The sequence below is a fragment of the Colius striatus genome, chromosome 1 (assembly GCF_028858725.1).
Source record: "Colius striatus isolate bColStr4 chromosome 1, bColStr4.1.hap1, whole genome shotgun sequence".
Taxonomy (NCBI): domain Eukaryota; kingdom Metazoa; phylum Chordata; class Aves; order Coliiformes; family Coliidae; genus Colius; species Colius striatus.
Window position 1 is genome coordinate 86,846,680 of NC_084759.1, and position 19,016 is coordinate 86,865,695.

Sequence of the window (19,016 nt, forward strand, 5' to 3'; positions counted from 1 at the left end):
CTTTCCAACGACCCATCCACGGTTCAGCTGCGATTTTATGACCAAAGCAGACGTGACGAGGCGGGGAGTGCTCCCGATGCGCTACGGCGAGCTCCCTCCCTCTAACGCCAGCCCGGCCGCCGCCGCCAGGGCCGAGCCCCGGGGACACCTGCACCGGGTGCCCGGGGCCGGGTTTGGGGTTGGGCCGGGCCGGGCCGCCCCGGGCGGCGGCGGCGGCACTGCTGAGCGCGGTAGCTGCGCGGCGGCTCCCCCTAGTGGGCGCGGTGCGTCGCGGCCGCTGGGCTGGGCGGGGCGGGCCGGGCCGGGCCGGGGCGCGCCTGCCTCAGCGGCGACAACGCGCCCGGCGGGGAGTGGCGGTGCGGGCGGCGATGAAATTCCCGGGCTCCGTTCTCGTCTCCCTCGTCCTTTTCGTGGCCGAGACGTTGGCCGCCCTGTGCCTGAGCGGTGCGTACCGTGCGGCGGGGGACCGCATGTGGCAGTGGCTGACGCTGCTCTTCGCTCTCCTGCCCTGCGCTCTGGTGCAGCTCAGCTTGGTCTTCATCCACCGCGACGTGAGCCGGGACCGCCCGCTGGTGCTGCTGCTGCACCTCCTGCAGCTGGGGCCCCTCGTCAGGTCGGTGAGTCCCGTTCCGTCCCGTCGCAGCGCAGCGGCCGGCCAGGGCGAGCCCCGGGATGCCGGCGGTGCCCCGGCTCCGGCCTCCGCACTGTGCCGTGCGGGGCGCACCCGCTCCCGGGCGGCCGCTGCCGCATCCTTCCCCGTCTCGGTTCTGAAGCTGTGGGAGGAACAGTTCCCTTTTGGCAATGCCTCCGGGCAGAAGCGTGGTACTTCCCTACCTGCGGTGAGCCCTGGGCACTGGGGAAGTGGGGCTCAGCACCTGCCGAGGGGCAGGTGGCAGGCAGGCAGCTGGGGCGAGCCTGCTTCCCTCCCCGCTGGCCTTGTCCGTGTGGCTTTTCACAGATGATTCTGGCTGTTCACTGCTGGCTTATCCGTTAGACTTTACACAGAGGTTACTTACAAGAGAGAATGGAAGACTTACTCCATTGCTAGTTTAAAACCGTGATGGTACCTGTCCCATCTGTGCTTCCTAGGAATACCAGTAATGCTTTTCTTTCCAAAAGTGAGCTCCTTGCCCCACATTGCTTGGGAGGCTTCTCAGCTTCAACTTCTGTCAGAAAATAACCTTAGGGGAAAAAAAATACACAGAAGAAACAAAAGAATAGAAAGATGAAAACTCACAAAGTGGTGACACCCCATTGGAAAATGTTTGCCTTTCATTTTAAATTTATTTTCAAAACTTTTATTTAAAAAGAAAGGGAATTAAATGTTGTATCTCTGTAGCAGAGGCTAGGAGAAGTATCTCCAAGTTCTTGAAATTCCAGGACAGCGTGGAAAAGGAAGATTTGTTCACACAAATGAAGGTGAGCAGTTTGGATGTTACAAAACGTTTTAAGCTTAAAAACCATTTTATTTCTCCATAGCCATGTCTGCATTTGTTTTTTAGTTTAATAATTTAAAGATATTTTAATTTATGCCTTAACCATCAAGTTCTTGAAGAGCCCTGATTTTCTAAAAGCTAAGAACAAAATACTTTCATATTCTTTGGAAAATAAGAGTGGAACCAAAAAGAAAGCAACTATCAAAATAAAAATTATGGTAATGATTTGTCATTCTAAATCATCTTCTTGAAGTAAGACAAGGGAAAACACATCACATCAAGCTGCAAGATGGGAAGAAGCAAACCAAAGAATGTAAGCAAAAAAACCAAATTAAAGGATTTTCTTTCTAATTATCTGGAAGAGACATAGACTTCTGCTTTGACCTTAATCACCAAGTATGATTTCACTTTCTCTTTCTTTCTCAACATTGGGTTTATCTGTGTACAACAGGACTCACCGTGTGCAGAACATGCTTTCTGCCGTATTGGCAAGCTCCAGCTGCAGTTGCTACTGTAAAACTAGTGGGTCTATGGAATCTCCCTCCCCATTGTTTGAATGTGGCACCAGCCTTGCACTTCTGCCTTTCTCAAAGATTAACCAACTTAGCACTTCCAGGAGGTCTGAAGATGTTCTGGAATAGGCATTGCAGTATGCCTATGCCACAGTCCCCATGGCATCCCTTAGACAGTATGAAGCAATGCATGTTAAACTCTCTCTCTAGACCCAGGGTAACTGGAATTATAATTAAAAGAGGGTAGTACACCTGTGGCTCCTGAAAAACTTATTTCCTGCTAAAGGCCAGAAGGACTTTACAAAAAAGAGGAACAGTTTTCTAGAAAACTACCTCTCTTTAGACTTGGGGAAATGTATGTTTGTATGAAGTGTGGGAAGGGGAAGTCACTGGTTTGAGACAGATTTTAAAGGTCTTTGTTTTTCTCTTCCTTGCCTTCATATCCACTGCCACTAAACATCATTGTATCCATCAGAAGAAAATGATCACTGCCCATCAGGTGCAGGTCTGTGCTTTCAGCACATTAAATACCTTTCCCAGCTTTGCACAGGAGGTTTTCTATTCTCTGTGGACTGGAATATGCACAAGTCTAGCTAGAAAGAGAGATGTTTTCGGTCTGTGCCATCACTGAGTCTTTAAGGATTTTAAGCTGAAAAGGCCTGTTGTTCCTGGAGACATTTTGTCCCATCCCTTTAGGCAAACCTTTGCTCTTTTGCACCAGCGTCCAGCAGCCGTTAGTCATCTGCTTCCCCAGTATGAAGCCTCATTCCATCCCCTTTGCTTGGTGTATCTCACTGGCACAGCCCAGGGCCTTTTAGGGAATGCTGGGTCAAATTAGGTTAAGTAGGCCACACAGAGAGTAGAGCCACCCCAGGGTCTGTCTGCTTGTGGCATCAGGACAAAATGTTGCACCTGTAGGCTCACACTACAGCAGAAGGCAGTTTGGTTTGGCTGGCTTTGGAAAAGCTGACACAGCCTTTGTAACTACCCCTGTTGGATTTGTGACATGGCACAGGAGAGTTGGTATTTCTCTCTTAGGACTCAAATACCGAAATATCAGTGCACTGGTACACAGACAGCTCATATATGTTGTGTGAGTTTTCTCCAGATGTTTTTCTTCCTTTTTTTCTTAAAAAGTTAAGTTTACGTTTTGGGGAATGATACGAAAATATCTTGTTGGGGAAGGAGGGTATTTAGCTTTGCAAGCCAAATGATCTAGCCTATTTTGAATCTTCTGTGTGATGGGGGGAAAAAAGTACATTCTCTTATAAAACCTTATTGGTTACCACCACCTTCTCCAAACACCCACACTCCACCTGTTCAGGAGGCACTGCTGCTGCCACTGGAAGCACTAAAATTAGGAAGCATCCTTCCTCCTGGAGAGAACCTTTGCTGTACTGGGAGAATACTGTTAGATGCACGCTTTTTAAATTCCTTTTCCCACTCCCTAAGAGTTACTCTATAAATTATACCAAATTTCTAGAGAAAGATTCCTGCCCCCATTGGTGGCCTGGCTCAGATCCCCAGGATGTTCCAGCAGAGAGTTGGCTGGAACAAAGTGACTGCAGGTTTCTGGGCATGGTGGGGGATCCTGCAGCGTTTCAGGTCAGTGACACTCCTTGTGAGCACACTAATTTGCATGCCTAGAAAATATATTTGGATACTTTCTCTTTTTTTTTTTTTTAAAGGAGTTTCTTTTGCCGCAAAGTATATTAGAACACACAAAAAAAGTGTGAAATGGTAGCCAGTGTCAATGAGAGATTTAATACGTTTTTCTTTTCTTTAGAGAAGACCATGCTGGGCTTTTTTGGCTCATTATGAGCCGCTCCTGAGCCAAGGACTGTCTCTTTGTTCCCCCTTCATTCACCTTAGGTGCTGCCACAATTCCAATAAATAAGAAGTGGGTGTATTTTTGCTAGTGTACTGCTCCACACTTAGGGATTTGTTCCAAGTGCAAATAAATCTTCATGAAGGGTGCCAGGAAAACCTCTATTAATTTTTTTGCCCTTTTCTGTTCTGCAAGCAATGAGGTGAGGAGTGCAGATTCCCAACAAACTGACTTGAACAGTTGGAGCCAACAGTCATGAGCAGGGGGTGTTGGTGTTCCGGTACTGTAAGTCTGCTGGACGTGGTAGTTCCCTGCCATCCAATTTACTGAAGATAGTACTGAAGTGGCATATCCAGAAAGGACTGGTGTGAACTTGTCAGTCCTTTCTTCAGATAGCAGCTTCATGGAGAGGAAAGCAAAGTGACTATTCACGTCTTTGAAACTACCATTCTAAGTGCTCCCTTAGCTGAATGTGGGCCTACAGACTCCTCCTTATGAGGGACATGCAGTTAGGAGATGGCTCTGTCTGCAGGATGATAAACTTCTCTTGTGAAAAAAATCAATATATAACAGGCCCCTATGCAAACACATGTTGTCCTCAGATTTTAATGGAACAGGGGTATAAACAATAGACTTTTTTTTTAATGGGATTAGGCTTTGTTTCTCAAGGCATAAGGGGAAACAATTAACGTGTGTCTGTACTCTGTAGACAGCAACAAAGCAGATGCGGTAGGAAGTTTGCATCAAACTGCCAGAGGACCTGCTATTACAGCCAAAATTAGGTTCTGTAAGCTGCAGGAAGTAAAAAAAAAAAACCAAAAACCAAAACCAAATCCAGACAAAAACCAAAAAAACCCACAATCAAAACCTTCAAAAACCAAACAAACAAAAAATTAAAACCAACCCTCTCCTAAAATACCCCAGAACATAATACCTTATAAGCTTTAATTATCAGAGTAATTAAATTTTGGGCAACTGATTCTGCAGTTTGAAATCTAACAAGAATGCAGATAATGCTTCAGTCATGTTGTACAGAGGCATTATCTCTCAGGGGTTGTCTCTCCTAGTGACTTGCTTTACAGTTCAAAATAGCACAGGTCTATAAGTCTCTCTTCCTGGTAGGACCTCCACTAACAGACCTTACTGTAGGTGATTCCACTGGCTCTAAACTTCACAACTGTTGACAAATCTCCCTCTTTTCCAGAGGGAAGAATATGCCTAGACTCTCTCCAGGCTTTTTTGTTTGTTTGTTTATTTTATTCTTGAGTAGATATGTAACATGTCCATCATGGGATGAACAGAAAGTCAGTGCAGATGGAAGGTAGAACAATGAGTGGGGAACAAATCTTTGTGTGACAGAGGTAAGTAAAGCTGCAGGAATAATATAAGGGTTTTTAACATTTCTCTAAATAAAATCAATTATTAAAGAACAATTCATCAGAGAAACCTGCTTGTACATTTGCAATGAGTGTGTGTGGATAGGCCTCTTGACTAGACATTTGCTCTTGGAGCCCTTGTTGGCTGTGGGAACTTCCCTTTTTTTTGCCTTCTGCCTCTTCACACCACTGTTATATTGCCTGTATTTAAATCCCACACATCCATGATAAAAAGAGGGAATGAGGTACTTGCTCTCAGCAGGCATATAGGGATCAGATTATTCCTCCTACTGACTGTGTAGAAGACAAATGTGTTGCTGCTGAATCACTCCTCACAGGCACCATCAGGATCCTTGAAAAAGTATAGCTCTTCTGTCTGCCAAGATTTGGTAGCAGAGGAGAAAGCAGCACCATCTTTTTCTTACCTCTTAACTTTTTTTTCCCTTCAGAGTAGTTTTGGTTCCTTCAGAGCCTGTACTGCAACTGTCATTGCTTTACATGCAGTGAAGATGGCCAGCTGTGTGCCTTCTGCTGGTGATGCCATGTGAGAATTGGTTGAAATAGCCCCAGACATCATTGTACTGCAGGAGACACATTGTGCAGAAGTTGAGATCTCTCACTCTTGTTCCTCTGGAGTGGAGTAGCAATGATCAGTAGGCAACTGGGGCTGCTGGGGAATTCCCCGTTCTGTAGCAGTTTGTAATAATAAATAATAAACTAGCCATGAGCCAGCAATGAGGGCAACAAGCTCGCCCTCGTGGGCCAATGGCATCCTTGGATGCATCAAGAAGAGTGTGGCCAGCAGGTCAACAAGAGGTTCTTCTCCCCCTCTACTCTGCCCTGGTGAGGCCTCATCTGGAGTCCTGTGTCCAGTTCTGGGCTCCTCAACTCAAGTGGGACAGGGAAGTGCTGGAGAGAGTCCAGGGCTACCAAGATGATCAGGAGACTGGAGCATCTTTCTTGTGAGGAAAGGCTGCGGGAACTGGGGCTGTTTAGTCTGGAAAAGAGGAGACTAAGGGGAGATCTCATTAATATTTACAAATATCTAAAGGGTGGGTGTCAGGAGGTTGGGGCATCTCTTTTTTCTATAGTAGCTAGCAACAGGGCAAGGGGTAATGGGATGAAGCTGGAACACAAAAAGTTCCATTTAAACATACGAAAAACTATTTCACTGTGAGAGTGACGGAGCAGTGGCACAGGCTGCCCAGAGGGGTTGTGGAGTCTCCTTCTTTGGAGGTCTTCAAGACCTGCCTGGACATGTTCCTATGCGACCTGATCTAGGTGAACCTGCTTCTGTGGGGTGGTTCGACTAGATGAAGGTCCCTTCCACCCCCTACCATTCTATGATTCTATGAAAACTGCCATGAAAGTCACCTTCTTGGATTGTCTCATAGTTGTTTTTCATACGGGGGCGTTGGACTAGATGATCTCTAAATGTCCCTTCCAGCACCTACCATTCTATGATTCTATAAAAAAAACAACAAAACAGGCCAGTTCATTTAAAGACCAGATGCCCAACCCTTCAGAATGCATTTCATAGATAAAATTGTAACAGGTCCATGATCTGAACTGATTCTTCATCACTGTTCTGACCCCTCCACACCTAGATGGTTCTTAAGTGTCTATGTGCCTCTTACACACTAGTACTTAAACATTCATTGCAGCTCTTTCTTTCTAGCATACCAGCTGCCACTGTGCTCCTGTCCAAAGCAGTTGCTTGAGCAATGGCTTTTGCCAGAGTCTTCAGTGGACTTGTTATTTGCCCCAGAAGCCACCACCTCCAGCGACACTCTTGCATGGGTGTCTCTTACATCATTAGGGATATAATCTGAATACTTGCACGCACCGTTTTTGTTATTCCATTGTACTGGCAAAAGTTCCCTTTGGTTCTTAGGTTTTGCTCACCGGACCTTTCATTTCACAGTGAGTTTGCTTTTCTAGGCAGGTGTGACATTTCACATCACAAATAATATACTGCTCCTTAATACCTAGCTAATAAATACTAATGAAATGCTTGCTTTAAACCCCAACATTGTGTTGGTTATGGTATTTGCTATAGTCAGTAGTCTTATGAATCTTTTATGGGATTACTGCGTCTTTGTTAGATGGGTCCCTAGACTACATCTGCTTCTAATCACACACCGCAAGGGTTTGGAGGCTGATGCTGAGATCTCATCTTCTCTAATAACTTCAGACTTGCCCTCGGCTCTGGATGAGTAGATGGCTCTGAATACTAAGTGAGATAAAAATGTTCTGGGATCTTTCTTTTGGAATAAAATCAATCTGTTGGTTTCAGAATCTCTGTGGGCTTCATAAAGCTGTTGTGCTTTATTAATTTTTCCCACTTTATTTTTGGCTGTGTGAATTCTTTCACGTGAAACAAGACTGGCAGGGACTGAAAAGATTAACAAGAGGAAGCTAGAAAGTCAGTCACCATTGTGAATGGAAACCTCCAGCACACCAGGCACTTCAAATAGCTTTAGTAATAACGGTAGCTGAAGCCTAGGGAATCAAGGATAGTACTACAGGATCCTAAAACTGCTCTCCATCTAGAGCAGCTGAAACTTGCTAGTGATCCAGTTAAGGAAAAAAAAAAATGAAGTCAAGTTCATTAAAATAAAAACTGATGTGCTTTTATTTGAGTTTTCATCAGTGCTACTTTGCAGTTCGATCTGTGAGCTTTCCCCTAAAATGCCATGACAGACTCTGATTTGGCAGTTGTTAAAAAAAGCTACGCTGAGAAATAAACAGGAGTTCAAGCTGAGGCAAGCATAGCTCCATGCTTTGTAATTGTGAGATGCTTTTAAATAGCAGAGAAGCCTTACTTGCATGTTACAAAAACTCATTGGTCGAATCTGACCAGCTGGAGACTCAGAGCTGCTACATTACCACATGTATTACCTACAGAGGCAACCAGGTGAAAGAGATGAACCCTAGCAAGCACTGTGGAAGGAGAGAACACAGCACAGCTTGGACTTCATCAGAGGGTGATGCCCACACAAAGAGATCCCATGTGTGTTTGGCCACGGAAGGAGATGTGGCTGGAGCTGGTGCTGCAGATCACCCTCGCAGTGGGAGCTTCTCTCCCCAAAGCTGCCCTCCAGGCCAGAAACCAGCCTTTACCAGTTCTGCTGCTCACACTACGGTTGTTTTTGTTCTTGAAGCCTGTACCAGTGTTAGGAAAAAATAGAAAACAGATCTATGTCCTCACTGGGCTTGGAGTTTTATTTTTGAGTGCTTGACGCCACTTACCCTTTGTGGTCCTGCTGTATGTGGACTCCTCCACAGAGTGCCCTGTACCTTATGCAGTGTGACAGAGTTTTTCTTCCCTCTCGTGTTCCCCTCAGCTTGCAACTTCATGTGTGCCTCAGTAAATCCACACTTATTACTGCTCGGACAAAGCTTCCCCTCTACATATCAGGTCTTGATTTGATGTCCAAGCCCATCCTTGACACCTTCATACCCAAGTGGCTGTCCTAGAATAGTTTTCTGAATTTCTTTTCAACCTAAAATTAGTCTTTGGAAGAATGTTTCAGAAACTTTCCTTTCTCAGTCTGAGTTGTGTTATCTTCTTTGATACTTAAAGAGCCAGTTTGTCCTTTGGAAGTCAGTCTGTGGTAAGTTAGACCTACTTAAGGGTGTAACCTACAAGAGAATTTGGTTCCCCTGATATGAAGTACTGCAGCAACTGGAAACACTGCATCTTCTTATTTAGAGTGTTTTTGCAAGATTGAGCTTTTTATTCCTTAAACAGTGCAATAAACAAAATGAATAAAGTTCTTATTTCTGGATCTAATTTTTAAAGAATGTCAGTTTCCAGGGATGTGAGGCTCTAAACTGCTTGTTCTCATTATTGTTGCTGTGGCTTGTTATCTCCACTTTGGACCATTGCTTGGTAAAGCAAGAGTTAAGAGTACAGATGTTTGAGATGTGTGCACCTGCTCATACCCTGAGCTTCTCTCCAACATCTTCAGATATTTTAAGGCAAATGTATGAAAAGTGATTTCATTTCCATGTCCCATTAGTGTCACAAGTGTATGGATAACAAAAAGAGAAATATGTGAGAATCTGAAGAAACATTTCCAACTTGGGTCCTGTGTTTGCAGCCTATGAACACTGTGGTGGATGAGTAGTTTAAGGAGCTCAGCAGGACAGCAGAGAGCAAGGGAAGCTCATAGGAAATGACTAAACCTGTTCCTATATCTTGAGTACCACAAGGAGTCCAAAGGGCGCTGCCAGAATCATGCCCTCTAGCCACGTGTCGTTCATCTTTTAAAGAGTTAAATCTGTCATATCCCAAATTTACCAAGAGGAAAAAATATCCAGGCTTTACACCATGAAGAAATGACTTAGGACTCGGTATGTTACAGCTTAAAATACTAAGGAGTGGGAAGACCTATGCTTTACTGTACTTCTTTTTTCCTGTTACCCTATTTGCTGCTTTGCTTGTAGGTGTGTGGAAGTCTTTTACATTTACTTCCGTGCTGGCAGAGTTGAAGAGCCATATGTCAGCATCACGAAGAAGAGACAGATGCCCAAGGATGGGTACTCAGAAGAAATTGAAAAAGAGGTGGGCCAGGCTGAAGGCAAGCTGTGTACCCACAGGTCTGCCTTCAGCAGGGCGTCCGTGATCCAGGCGTTCCTCGGCTCAGCGCCCCAGCTCACGCTCCAGCTCTACATCTGTGTCCTGCAGCAGGAGATCACGGCTGCTAGAAGTAGGTAGAGCTGTTGTTATCACCTCCATATTTTGGGGGTAGGGGAGAGGAGAAGGGTTGGTAGTAAGGTATAGCTGCCCTGGACAAGAACCAAACATACTGTAATGGGTTGCATCTCCCTGACAGCTTTTGATGGTGGTGGTGTGCTCAAGTTTATCTTTGTATCGTCATGTTAGACTGTGACACTTCCTGTAGCATACTTGGGTTGCTATAAATACACTAACTTCATAACGTTGTCTCTCATTATGGCCTGAGAGGGAGGCAGCTGGAAGGATTGTGCTGCCTTCATGAAGAGGAGAAAAGATACCTCTGATCTATTTTGATTTTTGAGCAAACTTTCTGAAAAATTCCTTGGGGTACAGTGCAGGGCATGTTTTGCTGTGCTGCATTAAAGAAAATACTTTCAGGAATGCAGTTTCAAATATGGACTGAGGATGTGAACCGTCTTTACTTGTGCCAGACTCTAAATTTGGATTCAACAGACGTGACTTAATGAGCTGATATACAAATGTGGCCAGCTCATCTCTGGACCCAAGCTGTTAAGCCTTCGCCAAGCAGTGCTGCACCACATGGACTTACCAGGACACATCTCTCTTGCTGTGGGACTCTACATCTTGCTCCATGATGTGCTCCAGCTCCTTGGAAAAAAAAAAAAAGATCTTGATTTGCTGTCTGGCTGATAAATGAAGAACCTACTCCAGCTGGTCATAGGACAACCAGCTTTTTAGTATAAGAAAGGACTTTGGAACCTATATGGTCTGGATGTGTGTTTCCACTGAAATACAAACTAGCTCTTGTATTTCTGAGGTCCTGGGAGGCCAAGGGTCTTTACCAGCTTCACAGCAAGAGAGGGTGAGGCTAGGGTGACATGTCACAAATCTGAATGCTTTTTTCAGTTCTGGTACCTTAACTGCAATGTACCAAGGTACAGAACTAAGATTTTGGAGAAGCCTTTATAATAATGTCTGGGTTCTCCCCTTAATTCAGGGAATTGAAAACTTTAGCATATAAAAGGGCAAGTCAGCTCATAAGGATATTATAGTGGGTTAAGGTCTTTATATAAAGGTACTTGTTTAAGGTCATAGTAGTAGTTACCTGAAAGACATTCCTCTTGCCAATTTTCAAGTACTTCATAGCTAAGGTAGGTTCTTTGAATAACCATGGCATCTGACATGGGGTGAGAACAAAGCAGCTGAATCCAATTGCCAAGCAGTGCAATTAGGAAAATTTCCAATCACTTCACTGCAGATGGCATTTGCTTGAGAAAGGTCACCTTTTAATTGTATTTCTGATATTACAGGTGCTGACCTTACTGGTCATGATTGCCAGGGAGAAGTACTGTGTTTCAAATGATTAGAGAATTGCATATTTGATAATGATTTGTAATGCCCTATTACTTCTGACTTTTATCAGTCATTGCTGAGAGAAATTCTGACTCGCAGGCTGCTCAGGTGACCTTCTGCAGGTGAGGTAAACAACTAGAGATAAACTGGCTCATTGGGGAGTTCAGTCAGCCCACCAACAAATGCAGTAGTCATCTCATGTCTCCTAGAAGCCGTCTCTCTAGCAGGTGCCATTCTAAAATATAAAAAATAAAAGAAAAAGGAAAATAAAGTGGTGGGTTTTTTTGTTCTTAATCTGTAATTTAGGAACAAGGGCCATATCTACTCAAATCCATTTATCAGAAAAACAAGGTTCCTTACTAAGACAAGTGATGCTTTATGCAATTGCTTACCACCCACTGACCAATGCCTTAGCAGCATTCTGCCGTTCTCAGCCACCTCTCCTCAGTTTACAAACTGGCATGATGTTCTATGATATGGGATGTCTCTTTGGCTAGTTTGGGTCAGCTGTCATGGCCATGCTCCCTCACAGCTTCTTGTGCATCCTCAGCCTACTCGTTGCCAGGGCAGAGAAGCAGAAAAGGCCTTGACACTGTTCAAGCACTGCCCAGCAATAACCAAAACATCTCTGTGTTATCAACAGTCTCTTCAGCATAAACCCAAAACAGAGCTCTGTTGCAGCTACTAGGAAGAAAACTAGCTCCATCCAAGTTGAAATCAGGACAGGCAGAGGGGACCGTCATCAAGCTCAAGTCCACTTACACACTGTTGGGCAGCTATCAGGATCTCTTCACTTAGGTTGTACCACCTGAAAAAGTGCAAGGCCAGGAGGTGCCCAGAAGACCTGAGTTAGCATTAATTACAAAACCAGCTAACTGGAGGTGGAGGATGCATGACTTGGCCTGTTACCCTTGAATAAAAGGCCAGTCTCAGTGTGCGGTATTGAATGCAGAAGATCAGCTTCTGTTAAGAGCAACCTTTTTTATGCAGTTATCAGCAGTCAAGTTAGTGTCTTCAAATGTTGCTTAAAGTGACAAAATAATCTCATAGAGTGAATTTTCTGCTATTAAAAATATATATATTCTGCTGGAAAAGGAACCTTTTTTTAAAACAAACTTTGAGGCAGTGACTGCCACCATCAAGAACAAAAAGGTTTGGATTTATGATTATTTTTTTTCAACTTCTTAGTGTTTGCGGAGTCACTTTCCAAATATTCATGATTGAGCTTTGTTAGATATCTTAAGATGCTTTTACAGTTGTTTCTTTTCAACTCATTAAGCTCTGACTACAGAATACTTTTCTCATTGTTCAAACAATATGCTTTGAGCATTAATAGTTATTTCTAACTGTTGAAAATGTATCCTAAGGCAAAAAATTGTATCTAGGTGTCTTGCCCTAAGTAACAAGATAAGTGCCCTTACTTTTCAATTCTGATTACCAGTTTAGAAGACTATAGTAGATATAATAGATAACTTATGATTCTTCATCTGAGTGTAAAATTTCAGTAATAGATATTTGTGATGTAGCACATCTAGAGCCGAATTCACTCTCTTAGCAATTTCTGAAGTGGAAAGGACCAGGTCTTGAAAAGACCTAAGACATAACTTAAAAAAAAAACCCAGCAAGTAAAACAGCGCCTCCCTGAATGACTCTGTGAGTGTGCACTTCTGATTTGTAGGAAAAGTACAGCCTTCTGGGAGTAGGAAGGAAGAAGAGAAATGCCATGTTTGTAAGGACTCTTAGGGAATTTGGGACTGTTCCAGGGGAAGGTATTTTGCCTTTTAAATTTTCACTTCTTTGCCTGCTGAGTAAAAGCAACAATAATGTCACCCTCCCACATTTTCCTTTGTGGTTGCTTCAAACTATCTTTCTCAGGGACTTAAAAGTGCTGTTTGAACTGAAGGCTTGGTGACAGTACTGAGCTTTTGGGAAAGGAACAGGACTGGACTACTGTATTAAACCAGAGTCGATGTGACCTCATTTCTGTCAATGGAGAAATGCCTCTTTTTGAAGGCTTGACTTTTTAAGACAAGTTTGAGGCAAATATAGAAACCCTAAAATGAAATTGTGTAACAAGATGAAGGTCTCAGCTTATCAAAGCAGAAAGCAAAGCAGAATTCCAGCAGCACCCTGTCCCCAGTGGGTACATTTTTTCTTTCCTCAACTCTGAGAAAATTCTTTTGCTCGATTAGCTGCTGGGAGTTATTTGTTCTTTCACAGGTCTAGATCTGGCTCAAAAGACTCTGTAAAGGGCCACAGGATATCAAGTGGTATTCTTGACATTTACTTGCTCTTCTGCTTTCAGCCAGTGCTCTTCTAAGACAAAATATTTAAAAATTCTCAGATCAAGTACAGTGCTGTAAGAAAGATGTTTAAAAACACCTATTAAGGATGTAAGTGTTAAACAAGCAAATACATCAGCATTTTCAGAGAATGTGTGCACCACTAAACTGGTATCTACAAAGTTACTTTATAATATGGCAAATGTTATGGGAAAATTAGATATAAAAGATTAATTCATTCTTTTCCAAATTGATCCAGAGGCGTTGGAGGATCAGGGTGGGACAGAGGTTAGCTAAAATGATAGAGGAAATCTTGAATGTTGTTAGAGATCCTAAAGTACACCTTTTTCTTTCCAAGTCATGTTTAGAAATTAATAACTTTAACTAGAAAAAGAACTACTATAACTATGGCCATGTAACTATAGCAATGGAAGGAATCCAGTTCATTTGTAGGGTATTGACACATAAACTAATTAAAAGCTGCAGAAAGCACTGGCTGCTAAGCATTGCAAAAGTAATTTACAAATCAAGAACTCCCAACTCTGATTATTTTATCTGATGCAATATAGTGCCCTCTCGCCTGGTCAGTTCCCTTGGTTAGTTACATTGGAAATCCAACAGATACAACTGAATCGTTTTTACTGTCCTTAACTCGTTAGCGCTTGAAGTGTTCCTTGTGTGGACACAATGCAAGATTAAAAGTATTCATTGGGGGTACCTAAAATTAGTCCCCTAAAGCAGCATGTTGGTAACAGTTGTGAAGAAAGTATATGGATGTGAAAAAAACTATGGGCAGTCAGCACTTCTGAACATCAAGATACCTCTCCATCTTTATTTTGCACTTTCAGGGTTCTTATACTTTTGTATTTACATAATGTGGCAAGACAAGTCTACCTCCTGCAGTGCCAGAAGGCTTTTCCCCTATTACAGCTGGAGGAGAAGCCTCCGTCTTCACTTTCTGCAGAATTTAAACGCTGTGAAACCTTCACTTGAGGGATTCAGGATAGATGAGAGGCACTGAAAGTTTATCTGAATTTAAAGATGTTTTTAAAAGGACTGTTGTTTTCAAATGCATGATACTTTGTTGTGAGGGTGAGGGAGCCCTGGCACAGGCTGCCCAGGGAGGGTGTGGAGTCTCCTTCTCTGGAGGTTTTCAAACCCACCTGGACACATTCCTCTGTGACCTGATCTAGGTGGACCTGCTTTAGCAGGGGGGTTGGACTAGATGGTCTCTAAAGGTCTCTTCCAACCTCTACCATTCAAAGATTCTCTATACATAAAGAAAACAGATATATAGGAAAACACAAAGTAGACAGGTGAGCAAATCTGTCTACACAGGCAGAGAAAGTGCATATGGTTCTGGATTTAAATTGCTTTGCCTTTCGATTCTGAGCTCCATCAAAGAGCTTTTCTGTGGGCATAGGCAATTTACTTTGACACAGAACATCACAAGCACTAAGGTGTCTGTGTGTCCAAATTACTCCAGAATTTCAGCTTCGGTTTTGCAGTTTTTCATCTGTACAGAGAGGAGTAGCACCCCTGTGCTTCTTGGAGTACTGTGAGAGGTTGAGACTCTCTTGCTTATTGCACACCTTCAATGCAACGTCTTCAACTTCTCCTAAGCTGAAAGTCCTGATTTGTCTTTTCTCCTTGTAGGTATTTTTATGGTCCTTTCTCTCCTGTCGATTGTCTATGGGGCCTTACGCTGCAACATCCTGGCTATTAAGATTAAGTATGATGATTATGATGTCAGCGTGAAACCAGCTGCCTACCTCTGCATATTCCTGTGGAGAAGCTTTGAGATTGCTACACGGGTTACGGTGCTGGTCCTTTTCAGTTCAGTCCTTCAAATCTGGACTCTTCCCGTTGTGCTGGTGAATTTCTTTGGGTTTTTCTTCTACCCATGGATTCTCTTCTGGCAAAGCAAGTCCCCGTTTCCCGAGAACATAGAGAAGGCATTGAGCAGGGTTGGCACTACCATCGTCTTGTGCCTTCTCACCTTCCTGTATGCTGGCATTAACATGTTCTGCTGGTCAGCGGTGCAGGTGAAGCTCAATGATCCCGACTTAATTAACAAATCCCAGAACTGGTACCGACTGACCGTGTATTACATGCTGCGCTTCATCGAGAATGCGTTCCTCCTGCTGATGTGGTACGTCTACAAAACCGACATCTACCTGTATGTCTGCGCCCCGTTATTGGTCTTGCAGCTCCTGATAGGTTACTGCATGGCTATCCTCTTCATGTTGGTGTTCTACCAGTTCTGCCACCTGTGCAAAAAGCTTTTCTCATCTAGCATTTCTGAAGGCTTGCTGTCTTGTTTCAAGTTCCTCTGCTTTATTTGCAAGCCTCCCAAATCCACCGCACTGACAGACAAGGCAGAGGTGAAATCTCCAGAGAATACTGATGAAGCATGGAGCAGTAGCAAGACCATAGATTCACAAAAGGGGAACCTTCATCAAAGTGTTTCTTCCAATGCCTAGTACAACTGGAAGCAAGTAGGTGCCTTTGGAAGGTAGCAGATCACCTGCTGGGAATGTTCTGTATCTTGGACATTGTGTCTTGTGGATGGGATCTCTTTCTTTCAGATGTAGCACTATGTGGCAACTGACAAGCCTACCTTTGTGGAAAACTTAGTGTATGGACATCTGTGTGTGTGTTTGTGTATGGAGAGCAATCACTGCTTGTAGACTTCTGTTTCAGAGTTTTTTGCACATGGGTTTCTTATCACGTGCATATTTTGAAATCATTAAGGAGACATCCTTCAAAAACTGACCTGATGATTATCCTACCCAGGAAATCTGAGAATGGAAGGGAATGTATTTTCTTTCAGATAGGATGTCATTATGGCATAGACCTTGACTATGCCTTGACTGTAGCTGTGGCCTGCTTTGATCAAAGTGCAGTCTTTTTTACACTCTCATCAGTGTAATAAGATATTGCTTCTCTCTGTGGTATAAAAATTGGACTTGTACAATGCACTGTAGTCTAGGTTGCCAAGAAACAGCCAATTAGCCAGCACTAATGTTGAAATGTGACTGTTACTGAGAACAGAGTTACTGGCTTTGCACTGTTTTATCCTTCATATTTGCTGCTTGTTAGTAAGGGAATTAAGTTTAACACATTCATTGTGGTGTTATGGAATAGCTCATTTTTCTGACCTTACCATTTATCTAATACTTTTTCTTTCTAATGTTCTGGTATTAGAATGGTGCTCACTCTGTGTAAACATCTAGAAATCGAGTAGGTTGTCAAGTAGTAGGTGCTCTCCAGAGCACATCTCCAGGGAATAATTCAACCTAGCTTAAAATGTCCTCTAATGCAGGTGATATGAGTCATACTCTGGAGATCTGTTAGTGTTAATCGGATACTTTGGCAATTAGTTTTGACTATCCATCTCCCTTTTAGATGGCTGAAGTTGAGAGGAGCACTACCCTGATTGTCAGGGGATTAGTAGTACATCAAGCAGGCAACTCAGTGGCTTGTTATGTGGGAGTAGAAGACACCAAGTCCTTCTTTTTGAGGCTGTGATATGTCATGGTTAGTTCTATATCAATATTTCAAAGCCCTCTGACCTCTTTACCTCAGAAGTATCACAGGCTTGAAATCTGAAAAAAGAAATGGAAATTGTTGATGTTTTTTTCTATGCACTACATCACCACAAATAAGTGTGTTTCTGTATTTCACAAGTTAGTGAGAAAGCTTTAGCAAATGGACACCCAAGAATTAGTGGAAATGCACAAAAGCAACTGTATTTTCAAAACTTCACTGAAATCTTTTTGCACTTTTTTTGCCTCGCACTTTGCATTTCTTCTGTGTATTACACGTCATGGCTGCTCGTGGAAACAAATAATTCATGACACAAAGCATCTCTTGGTGTCCTAAGCTTAGCCTCCATCTTGTTGCCATGGAGGATGTGAAGTTCTTCAGTAGGGATGATATCAGCGTCATTGTATTAGAAGCGTCTCAAGTTCGGATCTGAGGTCATTTATAATGAAATATGTGACATGCAGTGCTGCAAAGAGCTAAGCTGGTTTTATTTATTTATTTATTCTTTACTGCACTGTAAATTAATGTCTTCATACTTCAGTTTTATAATGCAGCTATAGTTTGTCATTAAATTATTGGTGGGTGGTAATGGGAATTTTTGTCTTGAATTTGTCATGGGAATGTACCTCACGTATCTAGGGATAACACCAAACACCTCAGTTCTACCTTCTCTCTCTGAGGAGCATAGAGTAGTGAAGTGACTCCTTGAAGACACTACTGTATTTCTCTGTACTTCTATATGTAGGAGTATAGCATTTCTCTGTACTTTTCTAGAAGTAGAGTATTATTTTTTTTAGTAGTGAGTTAAAGGAGCAAGTGAGAATGTAACCCTTGCTTCCAAACCTGTAGAGTTTAGCACATAGGGCCAACTTTTCAGGTGTTCTTAGCTAAAACTGAGTATCTGACTTTATAATTGGGTACTCATCAATAATCAGGGAATTATGAATGTCGCCTGTTTGCAGAGGTACCTAGGTCTCAAATGTTAGTCTTTGAGGGAAAAAAAAAGCGGCTTCACATATAGAAGTATTACATATTTAAAGAGAGAGCTTTCAAATCCTTAAAGCAGGCTTTGGACACTGTAAGTGGGATTTTGACATTTGGAAACAATGGAAGCTTCACAAACCTCAGCTGGTGAAATGTTTGTGCTACAGTGAACAGCAGGAGAGTTACACAACCAGGATTCCAGCATGTATACATAGGGAGTACCACTGAACTCCACATACCAATGATGAAGATGACTGTATATGCATATTTTTAGAGTGTGCCATATTACTTCCTATTTTTTATACCAGTGTCCTGAAATGCATGCATAGGGAACTGAATATCAAAATCACTGTTATGAGAGGAAAGAAAACTAAGAGAGATGTATATGGGTTATATTAATGTCATATGATTTTGCCTTAGCTGTGTACACGAACCAAATGCAGGTTAAAACACAAGGGCGGTTGCTTTTGCAGTGTCTCATGTCACCACAGATTAACTGAACAGTATTGCAGATCAACTTAAACTGTGTATGTTTTGATGTAGCTGTGCTGCCATTGCTGATAGAAAGAAGGCATGAGAGGCAGTAATAGAGACAAAGATAATCTGTTAAGACCAGTCTTTTAAAGGACAAGCTCATTCTTCTCAAGTGTGTGATAATGCTAGGAGAGGCAACTTTTCTCAGGATAATGACAGTCCAGACAGTGTTGTTATCAATACGCCCAGAAGCTGCACTTAGAGGACATGCATGAATGAGTGATCTCTTGCTGCAGGTTTGCTGTGGCTTCACTCCCCTCTGTGAATGTTAGAGGTGTATGGGTTTAATGGAAAGATATAGGGATACTGTTACTAAACTGTGCTCACTTGAGTAGTCCTGAGCCACACAAAGCATCGCTCATTATTCATGGATGTAAGAGTATGCAAGATCTGATACATAGGTTTTCTTTTGTATTTGTAAAACACTACAAATTAAAATGTTGAGATACTCCCTTCA

At 42.8% G+C, this 19,016-nt stretch overlaps 1 protein-coding gene across 1 annotated transcript; it reads left to right on the forward strand.

Moving 5' to 3' along the window:
• The first annotated feature begins 368 nt into the window (after positions 1–368).
• On the forward strand, positions 369–19,016 carry XK (X-linked Kx blood group antigen, Kell and VPS13A binding protein). The gene is made up of 3 exons (XM_061999957.1): positions 369–613; positions 9,605–9,867; positions 15,149–19,016. The coding sequence occupies exons 1-3, from the start codon at positions 369–371 to the stop codon at positions 15,973–15,975; spliced, it is 1,335 nt and encodes a 444-aa protein (XP_061855941.1). The 3' UTR covers positions 15,976–19,016.

Excerpts from the sequence above, each read along its gene's own strand:
- XK (XM_061999957.1), top strand. The coding sequence starts at position 369 with ATGAAATTCCCGGGCTCCGTTCTCGTCTCCCTCGTCCTTTTCGTGGCC. Across the intron at positions 614-9,604 it reads CAGCTGGGGCCCCTCGTCAG|GTGTGTGGAAGTCTTTTACA; the intron begins GTCGGTGAGTCC and ends CTTTGCTTGTAG. Across the intron at positions 9,868-15,148 it reads GGAGATCACGGCTGCTAGAA|GTATTTTTATGGTCCTTTCT; the intron begins GTAGGTAGAGCT and ends TTCTCCTTGTAG.